Here is a 19,759-nt window from a genome sequence, read left to right as displayed (position 1 = left end):
TATTTGAACTATGCAATTACATTTCATAGTTTCTTCTATAACTTACAAGGCATTGCATGGATTGGAATAAATTTTATTAATTATAAAAGAAATATTGGAGAGGTCATGAGAAGGAAGATAAAATGTGATTTGAGGGACTTATTGTCGATCGTTAAAATTTTTATCAACTTAATTAACGAACATCTTTAAAAAGAGTTGAGTTAGTTGCATCAGTCCAAGAAAATAATATAATTTTTTTCAAAAAAATAGAAAGCTTTATTTATTTAAAGGCTTTATTGGAAAAAACATCTCACTATTGGCTTTTTTTACTATATTCATTTAATGTAACCTATTTTTTGTTTTTTAAATCATATATTAAGAATTTTAAATATTTCTAAATTATCTCTTTGTAAATATATATATATATATATATATATATATATATATATATATATATATATATATATATATATATATATATATATATATATATATATGTCTTTGATTTATAACTTAATTTTAATAAAATAATTTTACTTCTTACCTATAACTCTCTTTTCTTTCTTTCCTCATTATTCTTCTTCTTCTCTTCCTCTTAATTGCTTAATTGCTGGAGGTAACGGAAAATGACATAAGAAGATAGATGATGAAATGAGACAAACTGAAGATCGAAGAGGAAGTGAAAAATAATTTTTAATGTTTTTCATAATGATTTAATGTTTTTAAGATTATGTATATCCTATAATAACCCAAAAGATATCATCTTCTAGAAGATCAATTACATTAACTCTGCAAACTGCTTGGCAATAGCCCTCATAGGAGAGGGCTATGAGGAAGAAAAAAATAGAATTAAAAGGGTTGTGAATAATAAAATATTATTTTATTAATTTTTTTTATGGGATTATGAATAGTAAAAAACGAGTTCTAAATGGTCAGCTCTTATTCGTTTTTACTTTTACTTGGTAGTGAAATTTGCTAAAATGACTTGATCATATGTATTATTAAAAGAAATCTAATTTTGATAATTAATTATTCTAAAATTCTAAAAAAAATAATAATAAGAATCATCTTGGAATCATGTCATAGTAATTCTGTGAAATTTCGAGTTGATTTAATAAAAGTTAAAATTAAGTTATATTCGATTATGAAACATATTTTTAAAAAATTAATTTTGATAATTATCTTTTTTCATAAAATTTTAAAAATAGAAATAATAATAATAATAATATAATAATCATTTTAAAATCATGTCTCAGATTATGATGAAACTTATTAAAAATCTTTAATTTTGATAATTAATTATCATAAAATTCTATAAAAAAAATTGATATTAATCATCTTAAAATTATGGTTAGGTATTTTAGTACAAGAGTTTGAGTTGAATTAGTGAAAGTTGATCAAATTACACTTAACATTTAAACATATTCATAAAATCTCTAATTTTGATAATTATCTTTTATCATAAAATTTAAAAAAAAAAATGACTAATAATCTTAGAACATGTCAGATCATATTAGTTTATATTAGTTTAGTAGAAATTGATAAACTTACACTCAGATCATGCCCTGCTAAGTGACTATTAACTCCAGCGAGTCAAATTCAAGATGTAACTCTCAGGAAGAACAAACAAAATGGCCCACATCCTCTGTATTATATTTCCTACACAGCAACAAGATTCCAGTATCCTCTGTAAAGAAAAAAGCAGAAAGCCAAGCTAGTCTTTACATGAGATCATTCAATTGAGATAAAAGAAAAAGAAAAATCAAATGAAGATGAAAATTATCTGATGTTGATACAATAAGTGCACACCACGACTGAACCATTTACCACCACAAAAGGGTTCACTGAGAGTCTGACGGGAAGCTGGTGCTACAAGAGTGAACCAGATACGACCTGCAGAGAAAGATTCAATCAGCACTAAACAGCTTTATCTCATAAAAATGCACCCAAATGACCGGTGGTCGGTGCAGACAGTCAATTATTTCTAACAGTCAATTATCTATGGCTCGACAAGAGTTAAGCATTTTTATATCATGGTGAAGGAGCCCTTTTGAGATTTGCAGAAACCTGGTTTTGTTCTGGATCCAGACGTCGTCACCCAAGTACAGCAAACAATATACGTAAATAACAAAGGTTGCGGAGGTGATGAGATCGTAATTTGATTTTAAACTCGAACGCCTCATGTTGACATGTCAGAAAATTGAACAATTTCAAAGATAAAAATAAACCACCGCTAGTGTCATGTGATGTTCTCATTTGGCCAAACAAAAGACATGGTGAAGAAACCAGAGAAATGAGAAGCACAGACAAGAGACATGAAGACTGTAGGATGGTAGGTGGCAAAAAGCAAGACAATCTTAGGTGCAAAGAATGGGACATAGCTTTCCTGATGACGAAGCACAGGTAGAGACAAAGCCAACTGCTACTTGTCATGAAGTAGGGCTTGATGGAGGAATTTATTTTTAATATCAGAGTAACCGGATACAAATTAAGGAGACCTGGAAAAAAGGATTATGATTAGAGCAAAGAGCAAAGCTTAAATGCGGATATATTTTGAGTAACCGTCATTGGGTTTTCGCAAAAGTAGAACTATTTGATTAAGATCTTCTTTACAAATTGTTTTTATATATAAAGTTTGTAAGGATCCTGAGTAAACATGAATTGGTATCAATCTCAATGATCCTACCAGTTGAAATCAATCCTCACAAGGAAACATGGCATTTGGCTAAATATTAGAAACCGGAAAAAAGAAATACAAAGAATGGACATAATACGATATGAAATCCAAAATATGCATCTTAAAAAGTAGACATAACAAAACCGTACCTACAGGAAACCGGATTTATTCTTCAAAATCTCATTCTAGAACGAACTGTTCCATGCTGTCTTTCAGAATGGATATCTGGCCCTCCTTGAGAAGTATGTCTTCGTCAAGAGTCTCAATCTTCTTCCTGAGACAACAAACCTCATTCTCCAGAAGCATGTTAGTCTTTCTCAACTGTTTCACTTCCTCCCACATTTGCTCCTTTTCCTGAGAGACATTTTGGAGTACGCTCTGAACAGAAGTTAGATCCCTCATGGAAAACTGCATCTCCTGATGGAGCTGAGAGATTGTCTCATCCTTCTTCAGTATCTGCTATTTTGATGACCCTCATCATTTTAAGTTCATAAAAATGCAAAAGTGATTCATCAAGGTACCAAGTCAATAAAAAGTAGTAAATCAAAAGACACAAGTTTAGAAAAAAATAGAATTATGGAGCATCAACTGCATAATGCTGGTTCCTGAGCTAGTCACAGTGAACTACTTTTACTGACACAGAAAAATATACAATGTCCCTCAAGCTGCAGGATAGCAAACTGCCTTACCAATCTAAAGACCTCATTAGAACTAAAGCAACTTTGTTCTCCTGAAGGCATGAAGTCATTGAGATTTTGTTGACAAGTGAATTGATAAATGTAATCATAAATTGTGCTCATTGCGACATCTAAGTTACATGAGAGGGAAAATATACATAAGAGCAAGGATTAAAGTTCCAACCCTACCAGTCGATACAGGACATTTTTTATTGATCTGATGGATACCAGTATGTGATTTGAGCAATTTTGCCAGATCCGATCCTTGGAACCAAGCTTATCACATTGTATCTTAATACATTGGATTTATCGAGCGATAAGCTAATCAATGCTTAACCATAGACCCGCTGTACTTTTTTATTTTTTTTATCGCTACTTCCCTTCTCCATTGCTAGCATTTCTCCTTCACGTTCCTGCCCCCACTGCTTGTTTGTATCACTGCATTGCTGTCTTTCCGACATTATACTATAAAACTCCACCACCTATCTCTCTCTTTTTGTTTGTAATGATCCAACCGGTATACTGACACTTGCCAACTTGTATCGACGTAGTATATTATATGGTACTAAATATTAATGCTCCACAGGTCTGGTCGCCAACCAGTATATTCACTTGACCATGTAGCACCGAAAAATAGAATATAAAAAACTCAAAAGAAACACAGATAATGCACTCTGTGACATCACTCTCATCAACCAAGTAAAATATCTGTAAAAATAAAGCCTACCTGCTTATGCAAGTAAAGGTTGATTCTCCAGTAACTTCACTAGAGCAAGTAAACTTAAAAAGAAGCTAAGTGGTTTTTCTAATGATTTTAATGGGCCTCACATAATTGCTAGAAGCATTTATGTTCTCAAGGTGGTCAATTATTTAAATTGATGGAGAAAAATAACGGAGCAGTGGTATCTCAAATAATCAAGACAACTTATGATGCATCAAAACTCAAAAGCAATAAAAACAGAAGTAACCCAAATTAGCAATCAGATCTTCCATGAATTATGATTTAGTAAACTACATAAAGTTAATACATTAGTACATCCAAACAGTAAAGAATTATTTAGTACTAGTCTAGGATAAAGCAAACGAAGGTAATAATACATAATTTCATACACTAGTACATTCAAACAGTAAAGCATTATTTAGTACTAATCTATGATCAAAGAAACACAGTTAGAAAACAAATGTAAGCAAGCCCTTCATGTATACATTCACCTGAAGTTCCAAGTCCTTCATCTTGTGGGTAAGACAAGAAAGTTCATCTTGCAGTCTCTGGTTAGCAGTTTGCAGGATGCCACGAGCCCTAACTGAAGTTGCAAAGTCAGCTTGTAATTGCTCGTATTCCAATTCTCTGGAGCACAGATTCTCTTTCAATACTCTCGATAGTATGGCTTCTGCCCTCAGGTTTAACAACATTTCATCCTGAACAGGTAAAAAGTGGACAACAGATGACATGCTGAACAATGTGAATGAAATAACTTCTGGAAACATTGATGCAAGCCTTTATTCATTAAGCAGTTAGGATACAAACAGTTTAACTTTTTCCTACTTGAACAAACACCTGATGTTCAATTCAGTTTTGGAATAAAAGAACATAATAGAAAGGCCCAACCCAACTGTTGTCGATCTAAATAAACTCTACAAGGTTTCAAGTTCTAGTTGAACCATTAGGTACTATCCGATAATTACAGCTACAAGCTTTGCAGATTGGCTACTGGACTTGTGTCGGTCGATGGTATGTGCCTTGGTACCAATAAGGAGCTTTCAGGGAAGGGGAGGAGGAGAAGGGGGAGAAGAAGAGAAAGACAAGAGGAGGAGGAAGGGGGGGAGAAGAAGAGGGGGAGTTGGAAGAGAGAGAAGAGGGGAGGAGGGTGGGGGGCGGTGGGGGGGGCAAGGTGGGGAGGTGGAAGAGAAAGACGAGGGGAGGAGGAGAAGAAGAGGGGGAAGTGGAAGAGAAAAAAGAAGATGAGGGGAGGAGGTGGTGGTGGCAACAGAGGAGGAGAATTAGAGAAGATCTGGATGGATCGATGGGCTGACAATGTGGGCAGTGCAAGCAATGGGTGAGAGAAGTGGCAGCTGTCATGAGAGAGGTGAGCACTAGTGACAGAAATCATAAAAGAGAGGAAACCATTGGAGGATCATGTGATCCTAATAAAAAATAAAAAAGAATCAAGCAATAAGCTCAATTCAATAGGCTTACCAGGCAGTAAGCTACATATTCACCTGAAAAGAGGCTGTCCATATCCCAATTCACACCCGAACCGGTGAATTCCAGCCGATATGCACCAGTCCAAATGAAATGGCAAGCCTGGCTTTACCATTACTACTACCATAACATGACGACGTAAATTAAGACTGTACATTTGCAAAGTCCTTCAAGGATCCAAATTTCTTGTAAATATTCAAAGGATGGCAAAAGAAAATTAACATATATCTTGTTTGGAAATTAGCATATATATTGTCCATTGACTGTACTCAGAAAGATTAATGCTTGTATCAACAATAGAGATCATCAAGATAACAAATATCTTATTTGGGGAATATGAAGCAAGATTTACCTCTGACACCTGACTCTTCAGTTGCCTTGGTTTACCATCTTCTATAGTTTGCACATGACATAGCAATGAGTCTAGATTGGACTTCTCATCTAATGTTGTCAATATAGTTTGCAAGTTTCTTCTGAAGTTCTCAATCCCTCTCTTTAGACTCTGATACTTCAGAATGTACTCGTCCACTGAAAATCCATCAAAATCCATGCTAGTGTCCTGCTGATACCACCTGCGTTTTATAAATTCTAACAGATCACCAAGATAGCAGCTATTCTTATCTAGCAGCGACAAACCCTGAGTCTGCAAGTGGTCTACTCGGGCATGGAGTTGTCGGTCAAGTTTGATAAATGAGTGGCCATAACCATTATGAGTACCTTGAAGACGGTCCAAGAGGGAGATGTTCTCATGCCTAAGAGATTCCATTTCAAGCCTGCAGGACTCAACCTCCTTTCGCAGCATCTGTTCGACACCTGTTAATCGTAACTGTTCCATTTGTAACCTACTGATGTTATCACCTTCCTCTATTACTTTCTTACATAAATCATCACTGTATCCTCGTCGCAATCCACTAATTGATTTCTCTTGTTCACTGCATACTCTTTGCAGCTTTACAACTACTTCTTGCAGTTCCTTATTCTCCTTCTCCTTTTCCTTGTAGCATCTCCTGAGACAATCTCGATCCTCTTCTGATCCACTATATCTGTCTTGCAACTCGGATAAGGACTGGTGAAGATCATGGTTCTTTGTTCTCACGTCTTCCAAACAAGCTGTCAGCTCATTCATTTGCCTGTCTGAGTTCAGCATCCTGCCCTGAGCTTCTACCTCATTAGCCTTGAGTGAGGAAATCTCTCTTTGAAGTGCCACGTTCTGCTCAGCAAGTTCTCTTACACGTTCACGTAGCCTCTGCTCTTCAGATTGAAACTTAGCAAGCTTCAATGACCAGTCATTTGACCTTCTGTCCAACTCTCTCTCTAAACTCGATTGTATCTCGTTCTTCTCCTTCTCAAGACGCCTTGTTCTAGTATCCAATTCTGCCTTAGACTGTTTAAATCTCTCTTTTGCTGAAAATCTCTCTAAAAGCCTGGATCTAATTTGTGATGAGAGCTCAAGTGCCAAAATTTTCCTGTCTTCATTGATGTTCTGAATAATTTGGAGCATTGCTGTTAAGTTTGAACTTTTACTCCTGTACTTCATCATTTCAGGGTTTTCTTCAGAAAGGAGCTTGAGCTTCTCCTCCAACTCTTTTACCTTCCTTTGTAACTCCTCATCTGTTTCTTCTTCCTGCAGCCTGGTGTTAAATATATTATCAACCTTAACATCCATTATTGCATTTCTAAGTGAGCATTTATGTCTTTGAAAACCAGTTAGTTCCTCTGTGCAACAATCCTTTACATCTTCACAGGAAGAAGTAATCTCAGAATCATGCATTTCAGAAAAGCCATTTGAGGTCAAGGACGGTTGTGCATCAGAGAAATCATCATTAACATCATCTATGGTCGTAGTTGTTCTAGAGTCATAATCTTGTGGTTTTAAAAATTTTCCAGCAAATGCATGGAATAGTTTCTCAGCATTTCTTCTTGTCTTTCTGGAAGGGGATGCTAGCTTAATATCATCTTTTGCCCAATCTTGAGTAGAACAATGTTGGAGATGATTTGTCTCCCTAAATGAGTAGCTCCTGAAGTTTTCTTTATCGTAGGTAGGTGACATTGGTTTCATGTACTGAACTCTGGGTGGCCTTACTGGACATGGGAGCACATTTTTGTCTGCTAAACAACCATCAACTTCAGTGCCAGATGAGTGGCTAGTATGATCTTGATTGAATTTAACTTGAGGCTCTCCATCAATGTAGAAATCATGAAATTCAGTTTTGTTTGAAGTACTCATATGACTTGCTCTGCATCTTAATGGAACAGGGGAACCGCATGATGAATTTCCTGATGAACAATTTTCTCTTGAGCCTGAAGAATCAAACTCTACATCACGTGAATATTGGACGGCAGCCAGATCTCCTCTCTTTTTTCTCGAAGCTCTTTCTGGTGTTGACAATTGACAGCTGGTAGCAAGCAAGAATATGATATTAGACGGCAGCTTAAGTGTCACTGAAGATGAATTGAAAATGGCAGCCACATCAGCTAAAAACTGTTGGGACCGCAGAACTTAATTAAGTTGCCAATATCAGAACTTCATACGATCAGTAACTGATATATACAATCTACCAGAATAAGATTAAAATACTAGATGCCTTGTTTGCCAAGAAAAGAAAAAGGAAACTCTCCACAATGTCCATGATTATTTACTGAAACTTGACAGTTATTGCCATGAATATAGTCATACTCAAGAATATATGAATATAGCTGAGCATCAATCAAGTGAGAAATATGTTGTGATACTAACGGATACAATGTATGAATCATACTCATGAATACAGTCAGTAAAGAAAGTGCAAAATGTTGGAGCTGATTAGCATGTTGTACCAAAGAAAAGTAAAACAGTCGGTCAAGATAACTTCAGTTTAAAAATAAAAAAATTAAAATCATCTTTTATCCACAAGTCAATGTGTTCATCCAGGAGTAAGACATAGAGTAGAATATGTAGCATGTGGTTCAACATTAGGATATTAGAAGCACATTTACCATGCAACTGGTGATAAGGCGAATGGGCATCAAGCAGCTTATGCATGTTCTTAATCTAGAAAAATCTATTCAAGCCAACCAAATTATAATCTCAATTAACACCAAATGTCAGTCATATTATTTAAGAATAAAAATGAATGGAATCAAAATAAATGGACAAAAGCGGAAGAGCAATGAACTCAAGAAAAAGGTTTAGTATAGAGCATAAAATGCTAATGTTTAAAGTCGTCTTAAGCCACCAACTTACAGAAAATTGAGAACCTTTAGGATAAGTGGTATGATAAGAATTGGTCGCATGACTAAGAACTTACTGAATAGGACAGTTGTCAACATGATTTAGTGTGTTGCGACAATTGGATGGTGATCTGCTGAAGTCACTCAAGAATTTTTCTTCCATACCATAGTTGGTGGTGGCAGAGGAAAATGAGAGGCTCCGTCGATGATTAAGTGACTTCAGTAAATCTTCATCATCCAGGTACCGGTTGCACGGTTTAAGAACAGTTTCCTTGGGAGATTGAGAGGCATTAGGAACACCATCGCAAGCTGGAACTTTCACATTCTTCTTTTGGTTGTTTGGTGCAGGAGCAGCTGTGTTGCTATTTCCACTATTAGATGTAGACGATCTTAGTGAAAAGAACCTTCTCATCTTAAAGCACTATGTGACTTCTCATAACATGAAAACTTCAAGTATATAGACAAATGCTCCAAGTTAGTGAACCTCAAAATTCCTGGCTGAAAGAAGAAAAAAAAATTTAATCTTTAAGCATTAAAATAAGCTCCAAGTCTAGACCCCACAGTCAAATTTCAAATGAAGAATCTTACATGCCAAAAGCATGGCTACCACTTAATTTGGTCTCGGCAAAGAAGAAGGCGAAGAGAATTGATCGAAGAATTCCATTGAAGAATAAAAAGCCTAGCTTAGGAAAATTACCAAGAAGATTGGTATTTTCCAAATTGCGTGCGGGAGTGTCCTACCTAGAAGCAAAAAGGGCCGAAAGGGGATATATACAGATCATAAGGGGCAGAAGGAACCTTCCACAAAACTATAATTTACAGTAGAGCTCAGATACCCAGAGGAGGGATCATAGTGATGGGAGAAAAGTCCAATATAATAGATCGGATTTTTTTTTTTAGAATTTGCAAATAAGATCTGAGCTTACGAGCAGAAAAATCCAATTAATCCAAAAATTACCAAAATTAAACCCCTCTCAGTCCTCCAACAAGCGAGTCCGTTCAGCACCATATTATAAGCCATCAGAAACCACATTTTCTCAGGCAGAGCTCAATCGAGAACTAAAAAGCACACACAATTGGGGGACTCAAAAGAAAAACCGAGACGAATAAGATAGGGAAACGAGCACAATCATCATCCAAGGCAAAGCGATAAACCCATGAAGTAAACGCACTCAAAAGAAAACCCCGGCCCCCAAAACACCAAGAACCGCGTCTAAGCACCTCAAGAGCCGCTACCTCCTCCTCGGTCGAATCGGTCAGACGATGCTTCGAATCACGAAGAAGACAGGGAGTGGAGAGGGGGGATGAGCAATGAAGCCACATACAATTGGCCCAAACGAGAGCGAATCGAAGAGGATACGGAGCGAGAGGAATGTTACCGTTGTGGGGGGAGGGGGGGGGGGCTTCGATCCTCGTTCTTGAGGAGCCGCGGAATTTAGGGGGAATTTGAAATGAAGAATAAATCTTTGATTCCCTGCCTTTTTGTTTTACCCTAATTGAAGGAGCCCTTTTTATGAAGTTAATGCCCCTAAACTTTGGACTTATTTACTCTCGTACCCCTTCCCCCTTGGTCAACTGATCAGATTTTGCTACTAAATAGAGAGACCCAAAATAGGAATTATGCAATATTATATGTTAAGGTGAGATACTAATACAAATCCCATCCACGTGACGTAAAGGGGATCACCGTGTGTTATTGTAAGCTAATTTCGAAGATTTAAATGAACTGAGAGTCCCACAACCCACAACTCTGCTTCTCTCACAAGCCTAAGCTTAATTGGTGGACCCCACGCGTGAATTGGTACATCACATCTGTAGAGTTTTTCTAGATGTAAAGATATTTTAAAATGTAAATTATTATAGATGTATTTGTGAGTAAGGAAATATTATTTTTTTTATTATTAGGACCTTTAACACTAATAAGTAGATTATTATACATCACATCTCTCACAATTTGCATCGACCATGCATCAACATACTCTCGATCATCCTTATATAATTTTGATTTTTGTTCATGTAATTATCTTAAATTTCTCGAGCTATATCAATCACACAAGTAATAACATAAAAACAATAGTTGATTCACATGAAGCCAACGTGGATCCAATACTATATCAAAGTTTATTACTTCTCATCCAATACGTGTGAATTAGGTGAAATTTGGATAAGTCTTAATTGATTCCAATGCTTCAAAATCTCAGCCTATTACATTCAATTAGGCTCATGAATATATGCATCAAACCTCGGACATATAGAAAATTATCATAGATCTTTTGTTAGCACCAAGACACCCTAGGTAAATCCATCCCCAATCTAGTTCAAGGTATGTTCATACCCAAATAAGATAAACCATGATTCCTTAGAGGAGCCCCTTCACCATCATTCCCATTGTTATAATCATGAGGTCGTTGACTGATGAGTCAGCATGATTTAGTCATATTCCGAAGGCGCAAACTCATTTTGGAAGCTCGCGTGATGCTCTCATATGTTAGTTGTGGTAGGGGGAACCGATTGGCACGATCCTAAGGTGCTACTTATTTGCTCAAGGTGGATTCTATGCTGGGCCAATGTGGTTGGACTTCCTCAGGATTCTGGAGTCGAACCGAGGAGCATCTTGGCTTCACGGAGGTTCCTCTACAAGAGATCAACATTGGGAGAGTTTTCGACTCAACCCATCTGATGGTAAAGTCGGTAGTGGGAATCAAAGTAGTAGGAATTATTTTTCTCCCCCTTTGGGGGCTAGCTTTTATACCTAGATGGTCAATGGCAGGAGGTTGATGGCTCCTCCCTTAATCCGTGGTCATTCAGAGGCTCATTTATATCAATGATCGGTTGGTTCCTTCCCTTGTTAGCGAAGGACAATTATATGATTATTGTTTGTTTGGGCTGATGTCTATATGGGAAAAGATGATGACAGTCACCCACACCGGGTGACTGAAAAGAGGAAGATGTATTTCACCGTTAGGAATTAATTATGTCGGAAATGGGAGAATGAGTTCCACCCTTAGGGATTGATGCTCCCTATATTCAAGTATGCAACCTTTCTCAAAATCATGGTTGATAGAGGGAAAGGTCGATTCCCAATCGCTCGGTCACAAGGCAAGAGAGGTGCGTGGGCTCTTCTACCATGATTACTATTGAGGTAGGAGTGGGGCCCTAGGTGAGTTAGCAAGTCAAAGCTGACATCACTTTATTCACTATCACCCACTATACTTTTGTCTTGATATCAGTAACACAAATATATAAGAGATATTTCTAGTTGGACATTAAATATTTGACCCATTTTTTTATCAAACAAAAAAAATCTCTAATCCACTAAAAAAAATTTAATCCTTTTTTTTGGGATGATAAATGTTAAGTTTACTTTTATATTATAAAAAAATCTAATTCATTCTTGTTAGGCAAAATACATATAATCCTCTCATATCAAGCAACAAATATCTAACTCATTTTTGTTAAATAAAAGGATACTCAATTCACTCTTTTTAGGTAAAAAAAATCTAACCCACTTTTGTCAAGTAAAAGAGTATTTCACCTAATTTTGTTGGGTCAAAAAAATATCTAACTCACTTTCATTAGGTAAAATATATTCGATCTAATCTAAGTATGATAATAAATATTAGACTTACTCTTGTAAAAGAAATATTTAACTCAGTCCTATCCAACACACTCTCATTAAACAATAAATTTTAAATCTATTTAGCTTGATGCATCTTAACCGAGTAAAGTATCTCTTTATGCACGATATATCCATTTAAGACTACCACCAAAACTACTTAACATGCGCTAGCTATACAAAATACATACAAAATATCTTTTTTTGTGTATGATGCATTCATAGAGGATATAAACATCAATGATTCAATGCATACTTGTAAGTATCTCATATATCCTAGTTGAGCTAAGAATCTTTACATGAATAGTATATTTGTCTAGTTAATAAGCATCAAAATGCCCAATGCATTGGTATGATCAACATTGGATTGTGAGCCCCTAAGTTACTTATTTACAAGAGCATATGGGTTGATCTTGAATCAACATACCTTGTTCATGTAATAATCATGAAATCCTTGGGGTTATATTAGTGAGAAGCAAGCGTAATCACACAAGTAGCAACATAAAAGCAGTAGGTCATTCACATGAGGCCAATGACTTATTACTTCTCATCCAATGTGTATGAATTTATTGGAATTTAGATCCAAGAGTAATTCCAATGGTTCAAAATCACCTTTGATTGTGCTTGTTACATTCAATTAGGTATTCAATTAGGTTCGTGAATATACAAATACATCAAACTATGGCATTATCCTGATATATAGGACACTATCATAGATATTTTGTTAGATAGACAAGCACCAAGATACCATAGGTAAGCCCGTCCCCAACCTAATTCAAGGTATGCTCATGCCCAAACAAATTAGGTTGGGCCCATACATCATTCATCCTCCTTAAAAAAAAAAAAAGGAGCTCATACATCATTCATCCTCGTAAAAAAAAAAAAAAAAAGCACATACATAATTCATCCTCATAAAAAATTAAAAAACCCATACATCATTCATCCTCATAAAAAATTAAAAAACCCATACATCATTCATCCTCATTAAAAAAAAAAACAAAAAGAGGGGGAGGGGGGTGGGGAGAGTGGGGGAACTTTACACCCATCAAAACATAAACTATGATATATTAGAGGAGCCCTTTCACTATTATACCCATTATACTTTTATTATGATATCAATAACACACATATATATAAGAGATATTTCTAGTTGGGCAAAAAATATTTGACCCACATTTTTATCAAACAAAAAAATATCTGATCCACTCTCAATGAAAAAGTTTGATTCTCTTTATGATGATAAATATTAACCTCACTTTTATATTATGAAGAAAATATCTAACCCACTCTTGTCAAGGAAAAAAATTTTTGCCTTCTCATATCAGACAATAAATATCTAACTAATTTGTTTATCAAATAAAAAATACTCGATTCACTCTTTCTAGCAAAAAGCAAACAAATCTAACATGCTTTCGTCAAGTAATAGAGTATTTAACCTAATTTTGTTGGGCCAAAAAATGTCTAACTCATTTTTATTGGGTAAAAAATATCTTATCCACTTATGTATGACAATAAATATTCGTTTTGCTCTCATTATGTAAAAGAAATATCTAACTCACTCTTATCCAACATACTCCCATTATACAATAAATTTATATCCACTTAGATTAGCAAAGAGGCCTACACACCTTGCGCACCCTAATCTAGTAAAGTATCTTCTTGTTAGCAAAGATTAGCACCAAAATAACCTAACATGTCCTAGATATGCAAAATATTTTCTTATGCATGATTCATTTATATATCCAATAATATATTTGTCTAGTTAATAAGTATCAAAATGCCACTTTAATCGAACAAGACATCCCCACACGTATGATGCATCTAATTAAAATATAAGCACTAAGGCTCTTGATGTCCCATAATTATATAATATGTTTGCATAGACATAAGTATCAAAATAATCTATATGTCTTAACTAAGCAAAACATCTCTTTGCATATGATACATCTACTATGAAAATAAATATTCAAATACTCAATACACAAAGTATCTCCATGTATATGTCTTCGAAGGGCATAATTAGCATTCAAAATAAACAATATGTCCTAAATAAGTAGTGCATCTCTCTCGTGCAATATCCATAGTAAACAAAATTATCTAGAGAATTTGATATATCCTGATCGGGTAAAGCATCTTCTCATGTGATGAATCTATCCTAGAGGTAAGTATCAAAGTGTCCGATATATCCTAATAACTCAGTAAAGTATCACCTGGCACTTGACATCTCTATCTCCATAAATGCATTCAAAGCATCGATGCACCTTAATCGGATAAACCACCTCTATATTTGATGTATTCATTTTGATCACAGACATCTAAGCATTATATAATATTTTTTATGTAAATAATATCTATCAGACAGATATTGTGCTTTGATATAGACTAACTATTATGGTTTGACATAGATTCATCGTTATCCCAAAGTTTTATAGGAAGAAAATAATATGATAATTATTTATTTTATAATCAATCAGAATTGCACATGAAGCCTAATTAACTTAGAATGATAAAGTGTCAACAAGATTTGTCATATTATCATGATATCTAAAACAACATTCTCATAACTAATGATGATTATGAAATGAATACTATAAATAGGAGACTTTCTAGGAATAGTATCTAATTCTAAACTCTTTAGACATTTTTCGTCCAATATAAATAAACACTGACATGAACAAATTAGAGTAGTCTTGTCTCACACACATCGAATGCGAGTTTTATAAGGGCTGTCTAAATGAAAATGATACAATAAAACCCTTGTTGAATTTGGAGGAACTTAACCTCCAAGTAAGTCATCTCAAAAGTAAAGGTGAAAGCTCCTAGAGTGGACAACTTCTATAGTCAATCTTAGTAGGTCAACCTACTCTATCACTTCACACTCCAAAGTATACTTCTTCTTCAACTTTAGGCACGATAATATTTTTACAAAATGGATTAGCTTAGGAAAACTCTAATAATAATAATAGAATTAAAATTTGAGATATGTATGTATATTATTTATCATTTCTATCTAATCAAGTTAAATTATACTTCTTCAACTGCATGGGATTTATTAATGGATTAATTGTTGTTATCAAGCTTTGTAATAACATAAGTTGAACCAAAAACATTCAAATCTTTATTTCATGATATCTTTTTATTTCTTGTTCTATCTCTCATTGTACCACTCATACTCAATTGTCTCGTATATTTTAAGTATGGTATCTATATTTAAGTAATATTAGGATTATTATTAATTTTATGTGATTCAAACATCAACAAATAGAAGAAATACATCATAATTTCTTAAAATCAATGATGTACACAAAATTATTTTCCTTAAAAAAATATTTCACCTTTATAAAGCTTTTAAAAATTTTTTTTTTCTAATATTCTTTACATATAACACAATGGGGATGTAGTTCAAATGGTAACGTGCTTGCTTTGCATGCACGAGTTCTTTTTAATTTTATTATTAATAATAGTATTATTTTTGCTCTGCTCTTTGGTTCAAATATTATTTTGGTAGAAAAGTTTCTTATCAGCTGGATTCTGCGGTCCATTACATTATTTGAGTCCATTTCACTATTAAGTTCAGCCTTGGGTTATCGGTAGTCTAAGAACAAGATATTTCCATGTTTGATGTATTCAATCTACTTCTATATTTGCTCAGATCTTTTAGTTGCATCCTATTCTGATTATTGCCTGGTGATGTCAATTAGCTGAATTCAAGTTTGATGCATATCAGTTTAACATAAGTGCTAATCTGTTTTGGTCATCACCAAGTTGCAAAGCCATGAAGAACAATCAAGCCACAGTGAATCCTTTTCTTCCAAGGACATGAAGGAGGATGAAGCTGTTGATCCCTCATCTTTTTGTTCGAAGTCCTTCCCATACTGCTCCACCGTAATCATAGCAGCCACCAGTATCGAAGACCTTCCCGTATCAGTAATCGAAGTCTTTGTGCATTGTGGCCATCAAGAGTGTCTTGCACTGTAAGCACACTCTTAAAGATCATTGCAAGTGTTTTTTATTAGCAGTGATCTCCTTGTCCTGAAACAAAGAGATTATCTACTGATTTAATGTATGTCAGCAAATCCATTTTATATCTTCAGATACAGTGGTACCTTCATTGGAACTTGAATCCTTGACCTTGACCTGTCTCAGATCAAGCTAATCTTTTGCAAACACAATGAAGCAGATATCCACACACAAGTCACCATAAAAATATTCCATACCCATGTTCTACTGCTGAAAAATGTTCTTGTACTGGATGCAAGGAGCCTGGAAGTTGCCATTGGTGGAGGATGGTGGTCTCTGTTGAAACAAGGTGACTCTTCAAGTGAAGGTGATAGACTGTGCTGTTTCCAGGTTGTCCCTTCTCAAGGATGAGATTCTTAACGAAGAGAAATAGATTGGTTGAGCAGATTGAATGATTATTAAACCTCGGTACTATTAAGATACTTGGAATTCCCACTTTTGATGTATGATTCTGCTCAGGACATAGAGAAGTGGGAGGAGGGAGATGGTCATCATCATGTGCCTCTTGCTTCAGCACCTTCTTCTTTCCCTTCCAAGCTAAATTAATCTCTCCACTGCCTTTCATGTAATGCCTTTAGATGAGGTTTTGGGCATAATCTTTTGAGGCAAATCTTGAAGTGACACATGGTTTATCCCCAACCATTTTTAACTGGCACTTGTAGATTATCAAGATATCTCTGTGGCTACTTTATTATTATTTGTACTTCACACTCTCTATTTTAGTATGTTTCAATCTTGTCACATGTTTTTTTTGTCAGTTGTTATAAGTGATTGTATCCTAATTCACTGCTTAACACTATGCAGAAAATATAAGTGCATTCAATGTTGAAGACATATCTAATTCTTTATAGTTGAATTATTCTTTATTTCTTAGATTTGCAATCTTATTTTGTTCAGTTTGTTTGTGTTTTCTTAGACAGACATGAGAGGATTATTTCATCAATACATCATAGTGGGTTAAGAAAAATAGTAAGTAGATTTCTCAAATATTTGTAATGAATTCAAACAAATAACAATGCCAGATGGTAAATCATGATAAGATGAGAGCTGATTGATAATTACTCCAAAGATTATGAGGATAACTATTTAAACAACCCTTTTAAGTTTTAAAAGTTTGGTAGGAGATCCAAATTCTATTGTAACTCATTTCCAACCCATTCATTCTTAGGAGTCACTTCAATGAAGTCCTTAACTTTGGTGGGATTACATTGTGTTTGTTGATCCCTTAATTTGCAAGAAATATAGTCACAGATGAAATCAAGTGTTAGAAAAAGCTACATCATGGAAGATAAATATGTGAACTGTATGATGGCTTTGATTACTTTACATTTACTAATTACACAAGGGATATTTCTTTTGTTTAAAGATGAACCCACCATTGGACATACAAGTATATTTTTTATTTTCATGATTACTTGGGTTATAATAAAAAAATCTTTACCATTGTAGGAAGGCTCATCTTTAAAATACTTTTTTTATTTTATTATGCATTATAAAATTTTTAGTTAATGGACCATAATGCAATGACTGCAGTGTCATCTGAGTTACTAAGGTATACAATTTGAGAAGAGAATTGTTCCTCATGAGGCACAAATAACAGTGACAGTTCATTCACACTTTGAGAAGAGAATTGTTGATGTCAGTCCAGATGATTCATTCTCCACTTTAACAGTGAGCTTGTTGTTGTGTTGAAACCTTGTTAGGGGATGTGAAAAATCATAACAAGCATACCAAAGTGGCACATATTTTAGATTATCTTCTACAGTATCATCTGACAGCTTCAAGAACAATGTCCTGCTGCAGAAACAAGGGCAAGAGGACCAATGAGATGCCATAGAAACTATCACCCTGCAAATCTCTCTCTCTCTCTCTCTCTCTCTCTATATATATATATATATATATATATATATAAACACCCTGTGAGGATAGAAAAGTTTAAATGAACTATGTTACACATAGTAGAGAATACTTTTGCTCCTGTGAAGAAACATATTCAATAAATTTCAGAGATGAGTGAAAGAGCAATGGAGTGACAAATTACTATACTTCTGTCATCAGTTAACATTTACTTGGAAGATGGATAAATCTTCAAATGTTATTACAGAAGAGGCTTGAAGATTTCTGCATTGATGAGGGTGACAAATCTAATAGCTAATGTTTATGAGGGTTCATTAAACAGCTATGACAGACACCAGTTTAATGATAATAATCTGATCTGAGCCTATACATTTCTTCATGGTCACAGTAACACAGCAGCTTATAATCTTTCTCCATCAGTGTATTTCCTCCAAAATAAAAGAAAAAAAGGGCAACTATTTCACCAAGCAATGCTGATATCACAGCGCAATCTCAAGGACCACCTTGAAGAAAAAGTCCAGTCTGTAGTTCTGGCATTAAGTCAAATAATCCTGTTTGGAGTTTCTGCCACAGGCATAGTACAAAATGCAGCAGAGTAACATATGTGAATCAGTACACTCTTCTCACCTTCCTAGGATGACTCCTGTAGATTTCCTCATGTAAACCAATTTAGAATGATTAGAACAGGAACTCTGTGGTCCCTCTCGTTCAAAGAGTTGGGGAGTCCCCAATCATTGCCAAGTTGGATTTGATGGCACAAGTTGAAGACTTTGCATCACACAACATTCTTGTTTTCTTTCTTACTTGTAAGAACATTCTTGTTTGCAGTTAATCTGGTGAAGCACCACCACACTATAACACACCCTCTTGAGTTATTTCAAGGATGCATAGCCAAAAGATGACCATTAACAAGCAGCTAAAGGACTTTTGTTTCTTGACATGAAAGAAGTAACGATGTCTCAAAGAAACACCTCATGATGAGGAACCTCCTTCGATGCTATGCTATATTTGTTTCTCTAAACATCTCATCTCATGATCATGATGGGGAACCACCTTCAATGCCATGATATATTTGTTTTTCCTTCCAAAGATAATGTACCAAATATGGACTGTCTTAATCTCGCTACGAGGTCTCATCGACTCTATTTGCTTGACTCTACCCTATCGTTTCCATGTGATCATCTCTATCTCATCGTAAAGGTCTCATTTTTTTCTATAAGGTTTCATTACTTTTATCTCGTTACGAGCTACTATTGCATCTAAGTGGTCAAACGTGAAGATGAGAGAAGAAAATAGAAGAAAAGTCGAAGCATAAAGAGAAAAAAAATAAAAGAGAAACAAATAGGACGAAAGCGATTGAACGTCACGATGGGATGAAAGCGACGGATGATAAATGAGGATAAGGTGTATTTAAGATATAAGAGAAAAAAAACCAAATAATATTTAAAAAAAAATCCAGAGATAATTTTTTAGAAAAATCATACAACATTTGTTTGATTCTTATGTAACGAGGTTTATGC

At 34.8% G+C, this 19,759-nt stretch overlaps 1 protein-coding gene across 2 annotated transcripts; it reads right to left on the bottom strand.

Moving 5' to 3' along the window:
- Nucleotides 1–1,582: 1,582 nt before the first annotated feature.
- Nucleotides 1,583–10,134, bottom strand: LOC103999725 (uncharacterized). Of its 2 annotated transcripts, none has more exons than XM_065179194.1 (6): nt 9,968–10,134; nt 8,824–9,244; nt 5,889–7,932; nt 4,546–4,752; nt 2,806–3,112; nt 1,583–1,872 (listed from the first exon to the last, which is right to left on the bottom strand). In XM_065179194.1, exons 2-5 carry the CDS (start codon nt 9,156–9,158, stop codon nt 2,837–2,839), a joined length of 2,862 nt encoding a protein of 953 aa, XP_065035266.1. In that variant the 5' UTR covers nt 9,159–9,244; nt 9,968–10,134; the 3' UTR covers nt 1,583–1,872; nt 2,806–2,836. The 2 variants fall into 2 exon arrangements, with proteins under 2 accessions (XP_065035266.1, XP_065035267.1); XM_065179195.1 differs by having other exon boundaries at nt 9,983–10,134.
- Nucleotides 10,135–19,759: the final 9,625 nt, after the last annotated feature.

This window comes from Musa acuminata, unplaced genomic scaffold, assembly GCF_036884655.1.
Source record: "Musa acuminata AAA Group cultivar baxijiao unplaced genomic scaffold, Cavendish_Baxijiao_AAA HiC_scaffold_1138, whole genome shotgun sequence".
Lineage (NCBI taxonomy): Eukaryota > Viridiplantae > Streptophyta > Magnoliopsida > Zingiberales > Musaceae > Musa > Musa acuminata.
Note: the sequence above shows the minus strand (reverse complement) of the source record. Positions and strands in the feature narration are given on the sequence as shown.